This window comes from Otolemur garnettii, unplaced genomic scaffold (genome assembly GCF_000181295.1).
Source record: "Otolemur garnettii isolate 467f Iridium unplaced genomic scaffold, OtoGar3 scaffold00018, whole genome shotgun sequence".
NCBI classification, from domain to species: Eukaryota; Metazoa; Chordata; class Mammalia; order Primates; family Galagidae; genus Otolemur; species Otolemur garnettii.
The window spans coordinates 1,495,087-1,503,611 of record NW_003852413.1 but is presented as its reverse complement, the minus strand read 5'-3'; the positions used below and the strand labels follow the sequence as shown (position 1 = coordinate 1,503,611).

The 8,525-nt window shown below is 57.4% G+C and overlaps 2 protein-coding genes across 2 annotated transcripts in view; one reads left to right on the top strand and one right to left on the bottom strand.

Moving 5' to 3' along the window:
- FSCN2 (fascin actin-bundling protein 2, retinal) overlaps positions 1 to 4,029 on the top strand; it is an 8,522-nt gene extending 4,493 nt beyond the window's left edge. The window contains exons 2-5 of the mRNA XM_003786064.3: positions 2,515 to 2,671; positions 3,062 to 3,183; positions 3,519 to 3,686; positions 3,791 to 4,029. Coding sequence (XP_003786112.1) covers positions 2,515 to 2,671; positions 3,062 to 3,183; positions 3,519 to 3,686; positions 3,791 to 3,993 — 650 coding nt within the window. The 3' untranslated portion in view covers positions 3,994 to 4,029. The remainder of the gene's footprint in view (positions 1 to 2,514; positions 2,672 to 3,061; positions 3,184 to 3,518; positions 3,687 to 3,790) is intronic.
- A 2,246-nt stretch (positions 4,030 to 6,275) lies between these two features.
- Positions 6,276 to 8,525, bottom strand: part of FAAP100 (Fanconi anemia core complex associated protein 100) — a 12,366-nt gene continuing 10,116 nt past the window's right edge. Inside the window, exons 8-10 of the mRNA XM_003786063.3 lie at positions 7,563 to 7,649; positions 7,169 to 7,304; positions 6,276 to 7,084 (exon numbers count right to left, since the gene is read on the bottom strand). Of these exons, the coding sequence (XP_003786111.1) occupies positions 7,173 to 7,304; positions 7,563 to 7,649 (219 nt within the window). The 3' untranslated portion in view covers positions 6,276 to 7,084; positions 7,169 to 7,172. The remainder of the gene's footprint in view (positions 7,085 to 7,168; positions 7,305 to 7,562; positions 7,650 to 8,525) is intronic.

Here is an 8,525-nt window from a genome sequence, read left to right as displayed (position 1 = left end):
GTAGATGTTGCTGGTGGTGATGAAGGTGATGGTGGTGGTGATGATGGTAGATGGTGATAGTGGTGAAGATGATGGTGGTGATGGTGATGATGGTGATGAAGGTGATGATGATGGTGGTGATGGTGGTGATGAAGGTGATATTGCTATTGGAGGTGATGGTTATGGCGATAGAAGAGGTGGACAGAACGGTGGTGATGGTGGAGGGATAGTGACTGTGTGGTCCATTTTTCAATCTCCTGACCACCCTGCATCTAACTCTGTCCCTTTAATGGGAGAATCTCCTACTAAGGGCCAGTACATGCTTCCCACTTTGGAAGCAGGAAGTATTAGACTCTCATCTCTCTGCCTCCCTTGCAATAAGGCTGAGGGCATGACCCGGCCCACCAGATGTTTCAGACTTTGACTTGGCAACCAGTGGTGTGAGAAAATGGGATATGGCATCTCATTCAAAGAGGTGAGGCAGAGCTAGTGGAGGGGGGAGATGGGACCCCTTGATTTCAAGGCAGCTGGTGGGTGCATTGCACCGCATCTGTGGAGTGCAGGGTGGCAGTGCCAGGATTCCAGGCACCTTCCTAGTCAGGCAGCCCATGGGCCTGTCTACTTCCCCTTGGGTGTCTGTGAGCACACAGGTTTGCCAGCATTCTTCTCCCAGTGACTTTCTTTTGCTGCCTTTATCAGCCAGTTTGCTTGTTTTTGCATTCAGCAGTGAGGATGGAAAGCATAGTCAGCATTTCTCAAGTAATAGAAAATTGGCCACAAGCAAGAAAAGATGCTGATTATTTCCTGTAAATGGGAGTGTGAGGCCCAGAGGTGGTAAGATCCCAGGCAGGACACTAGCACCAGCTCAGTGGCATCACCAGAGGCCTCTATTGTTACCCTTCACTGAACTGCTCTCCTAGGTCAGCTCTGATCTCAGGCCGACACCCTCATGGTGACAAAATGGCTGCTGCTGTTTTAGGCTTCACATCCAGGCAGGATTAAGTTCAAAGGAAAAAGAGGCTCTGTCTCTGATTATCTTCTTAGGAATAAGACTTCTCCCAAATTCTAGCTGATACCTCTTCATGCTCACTGGCCAAAACAAAAGCACCCCTCTTCTACTGCTCAACCAGCCCCCCAGAACGGGGTAAAACCAGCCTTGCTCAGACCAATCTGGATTCCTACCCCTGTCTCTGCAAGTTCAGTTCCCTAGAAGCAGGTGGCTATATGAGGAGGACCTCCCTGATGGCATCCTGTGAAGTGTGTGTGGGAAGTCCTCGGGTCACATCGACAGCACAGCAGTGTGGGTGACATGGCAGTGGCCAAAGCCATACGAGGTGCTGTGTGACCCATCCAGCCTAGGACCTCTGACCTTACTTCTCAGCTCCTGCAGGATGGTGCTCCCCCCCAGCACCTGCTCTGGGAGGGTGCCCTGCCTTGGCCACTGCACCATCAGCACAGACGATCTGTCTAGACTCCTCTGTTGTCGTGTCTCCCAAGGACTCTAGGTCTGTCTTGCTCACTGCTGGCCTTGGGCCTGGAATGGCTTCAGAGACATTCCAACTGCCACTTAGCTCAGTATTTGTTGGAGGGCTGATGGAGCTGGCAGTGGCGGTCAAAACACTGTGCCTCCTTTCAGGGCACGTGCAGCTGCTTCTTTGCATCTAAGCAGTGACCCATGTGAGCCCTCCTGGGGGCCTGGAGGGGCAGCCTTGGGGAGCCCACCTCTCCACTATGGGTCACTACCTGTTGCCCTCCTTCCCTCAGGGCAGCCCTGCATTGGGTCTGCCCCCACCCTCAGGCCTATCCCCCAAGCCAGACACACCTGTAGCCCTGGCCTTATGGGAGCTCTGAAATCTGCCACAGCACTCGGAGTGGCCAGCTGTCGTGGAAACAGGGATGTGGTTTATGGGAGGGAGCCAGGGACCTGGTGTATACCCCCATGCCTGCTGCTCCGCACCTGGGCACAGGTACCCTCTGCCTCTGAGGAACTCTAGACAGAGCCCTGGGTGGCCTTGTCCTGCCTCAGGGCTCCTGGGAGACCAAGCACAAATGAGTGAGGGGCCACAGAGGTAAGAAGGGGCTATCCCTGCTTGGTACCCAGGCTGGTCCCTAGGCCCTGGTGGTGACTTAGGCCATGGCACGGAGAAGGACAGAGACCCCACTATGCCCACCTAGCAGCTTAGGGGTGAGTTATAAATAGAAGCTCATGTTAAGTCCTGGGTCAAGAAAGGAAGAGCAGGCAGATTACCCGATTAGCAGAGAGTGGGGGATTTGCTGTGTAGAAGGGCTGGTCCTGGGGCTATGGTGAGAGCTAGGTCAAGGGTCCCTCAGGGCAGTGTGCAGGGTCTACAAAGTGCACACGTGGCCTTGGGGACAGGACTCTCAAGCTCTCTGAGGGGTGTCTTCTAAATCTTCTCAAGAGAAGGATGTCCTAGCTGAGACATCCTGGATTTAGGGGTGCCCCAAAAGCATGCTGCCCCATCCCTCACTGCCCCCAGGAGAGGAGTGAGGGGCTTCCCCATCTCCTCCCTCTAGGGGTCAACGTCTCAGCCAATCAGGACGAAGAACTGGACCATGAGACCTTCTTGATGCAAATTGATCGGGAGACCAAGAAGTGTACCTTCTATTGCAGCACTGGTGGCTACTGGACGCTGGTCACCCATGGTGGCATTCAGGCTACAGCCCCACAAGTGTGAGTGTACCTCCCTGCCTCTGTCACTACCTGCACCACTATCCACCATCACCCTTATCCTCACCCCCATCACCCCACCATCTCCACCCCCACTCCATCACCCCTATCCTCACCACCATCACCCCCCATCATCACCCTCACCCCTGCTCCCACCATCATTCCCATCGTCACTATTACCCCCACCATCACTCCCACCTCTACCATCACTATCATCACCACTGTCCCCACCTCTGGGACCACACTGCAGTATAGTCAGGAGTGGGGAGTGACTCTCAATGGTAGTGGGTGTGTCTGAAAGGCAGGCTCCTGCCTCATACCCTGGAAGCTGAGGGTCAGCCCCTGCACCCCACCTCCTGCTGCTCTGAGAGAACCCTGCCCTGCTCCCTCTAGCTCTGCCAACACCATGTTTGAGATGGAGTGGCGTGGCCGGAGGGTGGCACTCAGAGCCAGCAATGGGCGCTACGTGTGTATGAAGAAGAATGGGCAGCTGGCGGCCATCAGCGATTTTGTGGGTGAGCCCTACCTGCCTGCCTGGGAGCAGGGGCTGGGTTCTCCTCCCAAGGGCAGTGTCCACTGGGCTGCACACTCTCCTCCCCAAGAACTATTGGCCTCATGGCAATAGTTATGCTTATTGGTCAAGATGATCAGTCTCAAAATTTGGTGAGCAGTTAGATCCTACAACTTCTGTGTCCTCACTGAGCATTTGTGGGTGCCCCAGGTTCCACAGCACCTTTAGCACACTAGGCAATGGCAGATCCTAGCCCCCAAGTCCAGGGTGTAGCTCCTCCTAGAGACTGGATAGGGAAGGTGGCGGGAGGGTGGCCCCAGCAGCGCCCTCTCCCCACAGGCAAGGACGAGGAGTTCACCCTCAAGCTTATCAACCGGCCCATCTTGGTGCTGCGTGGCCTGGATGGCTTCGTCTGCCAGCGCCGTGGCTCCAACCAGCTGGACACCAACCGCTCTGTCTACGATGTCTTCCACCTGAGCTTCAGCGATGGCGCGTACCAGATTCGAGGTGGGCGGCGGGAATGAGAGTGGGGGGTCCCGGGAATGAGGGCGACAGGGAGGGGCGGGGGCTGCGGCAGAGAGCGCCCCCGCCGACGCCTGGTGCCCCCGCAGGCCGCGGCGGGTTCTGGAACACCGGCAGCCACGGCAGCGTGTGCAGCGACGGTCAGGGCTCCGAGGACTTCCTCTTTGAGTTCCGCGAGCGCGGACGAGTGGCCATCCGGGCTCGGAACGGCAAATACCTACGCGGCGGCGCCTCGGGTCTGCTGCGTGCCGACGCCGACACGCCGACGGGGGCTGCACTCTGGGAGTACTGAGGTGTCCTGTTCGCATTAAACCTTGTCTGTCACGCATTTGCTCATGGGCTTGGGGCGCCGCTCGGGGTTACACAGGGTACACACGTGGGGGAGGCCAAGGTCCCTGCTTGTCTCCCCAAGCTCCTCCCAGCCCCTAGGGAGTACCACCAGAAAGGTGGCCTGCTGGGGAGCGGGGCCAGTGGTCTTGAGGACCAGGACAGACGGTGCTAGTGGGTGGGAGACAGCCAATGGGGATGCCCTCAGACCACCACCACTCTGCTGCTAGTCCAGCCCTTGCCAAAGGGTAAATTTAGGGACAAAAGGCCAGTGTGAGTCCTAACACAGGGTAGCTAGGTCCCAGTTAGCTCCAGCAGGACTAGTCACCTCTTGCAGTGTATGACGGATAGGTGGCCTGCAGAGCCCCCTCGTGGCGCCAAGGCTGTGACAGCAGGCAGAACCTTAGGGTTAGGCTCTTGGATTCCAGGCTCCCCCACTCAGCAGGATCTTGAGGGGGTCACCCTGCATGTCCTGCAGTGGCTGGAGGCAGAGCTGACGTGCAGACGGCCTGTCCTCCCAGGGTGGCACTGTGGGTAACAGATCCCTGGGAATCCGGAAGAAGCCAGATGGGCAAGGAAGGGGCTGAGGTGGGTGGCCACTATGTGCAGGAGGGAGCATTCAGGCCAGGAGTGTCTGCTGTCTGTGGGGCAGGGTGAGAAGGGGCTGATCATCCCATCTAGGGGCCATAGCACCAAGCCAGGACCTAAGCTGCAGCAGGTGACCAAGGTTCTAAGACTTTGCTGGACTCCTCCTTGGCCAGCAGGCCTTGCCCACCTGGTCACCAGAGGAGGGCCTTGCATAGCCTAAGCTTCAGGGCTAAGCATGCCCAGGAGGCTGGTGGCCCTAAGCTGCCCTAAGCTGTGCCATGGGGATGGGAGTGGGCCTCCTAGAAAGTTTCACCCAGTTCCCCAACACGCCTGTGTCCTGGCTGAGCTGAAGTCCCCTGTGGCCCCCTTTCCTGCCCCATCAGATTTTTTTTTTGCAGTTTTTGGCCAGGGCTGGGTTTGAACCCCCCACCTCCAGCATATGGGGCTGGAGCCCTACTTCTTTGAGCTACAGCCACACACACCCCCATCAGATTTCTTGCTCATCATTCCATGTCACCTCCTCAGCTTTCTGGTGTATACATTCGCAGCTTTTCCCTTCTTGGACACCAGTGTGCCTCCTTTACCTACAAGTGTCCACCCAGGGTCACTCTCAGGTGCCCACAGGGGCAGCAAGGGCATCAGGCCAGCAGTAGGCACGACAATCTCTTCCAAGATGCCTTACAGCCAGAAGGCAACTGCTTTTTAACCAGACCGGCACTAATGGCTCAATGAGTGGATCCTGCAGACATCCTGACAGAGGTCAGGACAGCCAAGAAGGCTGCCTCTGCCAGGGGCTGATTCCAACCTGGCTCAGACCCCCAAAGTGTTGGCATGTCCCTGTGCCCTGCTGGTGCCCCCTTCCCAACAGCACTGGGCAGCAAGTCAGATGGTGACCCTGTGGAACGTCCCCGTCTGGTTCCCTGGCTCCTGAGACCTACTGGCATCTGGCTGGGGCCTGCATAGGTAAGTCATAGAGGCAACCCAAATCTGTCAGCTCTGGGACCACCTTGGTCTGCAGTGGGGATTGAAGGTAGGCATGTTGGGTTGCCAAGTCTGACGGAAGCCACCACACAGCCTTGGCCATGTCACACTCCCAAGGCAGGAAGAAGCTGGCCCTGCAGATGTGGTCCTCCGCTGGCTCATCAAGGGGCTTTCTGTTCTGAAGTCCCATGGGCTGGCCTGGCCACTCCATCTCTTCAACCTGTGCTACTGAGAGGAAGATGGGCATAAGACCGGCCAGTGGATGGAGCCTAAAGCTCCCACCTGGGGTGATAATGGTGGCCCTCAGGTGCAGTAAACCACCCACACCTCTGGAGAAGGCAGCCCTTCTAGACACTGGCCCTTACTAAAAGAGCAGGTTTGGAGAAGTGGGCCCACTTCCTCCCAGGTACCCTGAGAGAGACAAACCTAACTCAGCACCTGCTGGCTGGCCCCTCCCTACCTAGAGGTGAAGGTGTGGTGAGGACGGGCAGATAGCTATGGTGGTGGGAGCAACTGGGCACTTCAAGGAGGCCTCCTCAGGAGCATTGCCCCAGGGCTCGGGGCTCCCAAGCAGTGATGGCTCTGTCCAGAGGCCAGGAGGGTGGATGATGGGGCTGCCAGCTGACTCAGGGCGGTAAGGGGACAAACACCAGGCAAGGACTTAAGTTTAACAGTTGGTCACAGCAAAGAAGCGCCTTGTGGCTCCTGCATGTATTAGAGACACTTACATAGGAATGGTGCCACAGCACCTTGGGGGGACAAACAGACATAGTTGTCCCTCCCCAAACAGTTAAAACACCAGCACCTGGGGAGGGAGGAGGCTGGGGCCCTCCACAGCCCACCAAGTACTCTGAAGACAAGTGCAGTGCTGGGTGCAGCCCTGGCCAGACGCAACTAGTTGAGTGTTCTGGCCACAGGCCACCTGACAGCCCTCCTCGCCATGGCAGGACCTTTGGCACCCATAGGAGCCCCTACATGGTGTTTGTGCTTTGGTTGCAGGGGCCTCTCCTACATTTTACCTCAGAGTGGGCAGGTGGGCACACGTGGACAGTGGACCAGGGTCTATGGCTGGCCTGGCAGTGCTGCCCAGCCAGTGGGCAGCTAGTGTTCCTGGTCTCATGGTAGCGGCAACAGTGGCAACACAGATACTCAAACCTACCCAGAGCCCCAAGGCCAGAACACCTGTTTCTTGCTAGCCTCCCTGGCTCAGAAGTCCAGATGAGCCCTGGGTGCAGACTTGTAGCTCTGGGTGGAGACTACCCAGGAGTGACCAGGCCGCACATTGCTGCTGGAGGAAAGGGTGATACAGAGGGGAGGGAGCTGGGGCAGGATGACCGGCGTGGTCCAGAATCTACTTGGCACTCTTGTGTGCATTCTGCTCCCAAGTGGCCGGAATTCATCTCCCCTGACCTTCCATAGCTCTGGCCAGGATTGAGTGCTTCTTGAGTCAGGAGCCGGGAAAGTAGCCTCTTCTGTCCAGTTTTTCTCTGTGAACCACAAAGGCACTGTGGCTGTCAGAGAAAACTGGGGAAATGCAGAGGGCAAGGGGCTGGGTGAGGGGCCAGGCCTACCTGGTCACAGGAGGATGAGGCTGGGGTTTCGCAGCTGTCTGTACACCTGCAGGAGCCTCTGGGCAGTGGCACATGCGCTGGTTTCATCCTCTGTGCACAGCCGGTCACGCAGGGCTTGTACCTCCCGCAGCAGAGTCTGAAGATGGGGGCAGCCAGTCAGCCTTGGACCTCTCCTCTGTTCATACTGGAGTCCCTCTGGGGGAACTGCCATTTGCAAAATCGTACTTGGGAGGTGGCTGGCAGTCCAATTAAAACAGAAGACATACTAGCTGGCCCAGCACCTACCCCTCAGGTGGGAGAAGCAGGGCAAGAGACAAATGTGACCCATGTCCTGAGACAGGCCTAGGACTGCACCCCCCAGGTGGCAGTGGCTACAGGGCACTGAGTGCCTCACCTCGTGGTTGGTGTGTATCTCGCGGAGATACTGTATGCGGAGGTCAGGTGGGCTGGAGCCTCGGGCAGCTTGCTGCTTGACCATGGTCTGCAGGGACATAGGGTGGGGAACACTAGAGATGGCACCCATATTGGGAGGCTGGCAGGACTCTGCTGCTATTCCCTCCAGCCCTTGGAACAGAGTGACCCTCGTCCTCTATCTGCCCCTGCTCCCCTGCCTGGTCTTCCATTAACTCAGTGCCCACTGCCTCAGCCATCTCTGTTTCCTCCCGTCCTCCCCTTCTTTTTTCCTGCCAGGACATAGCTCCTGGCCTGACAGTACTTGAATGGGAATTTCTACTGGGTTCCTCCCCGCTACTGCGTGACTCTTGCCTGTCTCCAAAGAGCCTCCCTCTGCCCAGATCCAGACTCACCCCTGCCTGCTTCTCCCAGACCAGCCTTGGTGCTGCTGTGCAACTCAGGCAGGGCCCACGTGGAGTGTGTGAGCAGCTCTACTCTCTCAGGTGCCCAGACAGCTCCCTGGGCTTACATCTAAATTTCCAGAGGAGTCTAGACAGCAAGGCCCCTGAGTGAGCACAGCCCCTCTGGGGCAAAGCGACTGAGAAAACACCCTAGTACCCCAACAACTGAGGGACAGCAGCTTGCCTAGGACCCCAGCAAGTGCTGGTGTGAGGCAGACGCTCCCCATCTGGTAGGATCCTGAAAACCCTGAGCTGTGGTCAGGGCTGACTGAGACACTCCTGCTACGCAGGGCTGGCCTCTTAGGGTGGGAGAACACATAGGTCCACAGCCCATGAGATTCCTACATAAGAGGCAGCAGTAGTTGGCTCGGCGCCTATAGCTCAACCGGCTAAGGCACCAGCCATGTACACCTAAGGTGGCGGGTTTGAATCCCCAGCCCGGCCCGCCAAACAACAATGACGGCTGCAACCAAAAAAATAGCCGGGCGTTGTGGCGGGCGCCT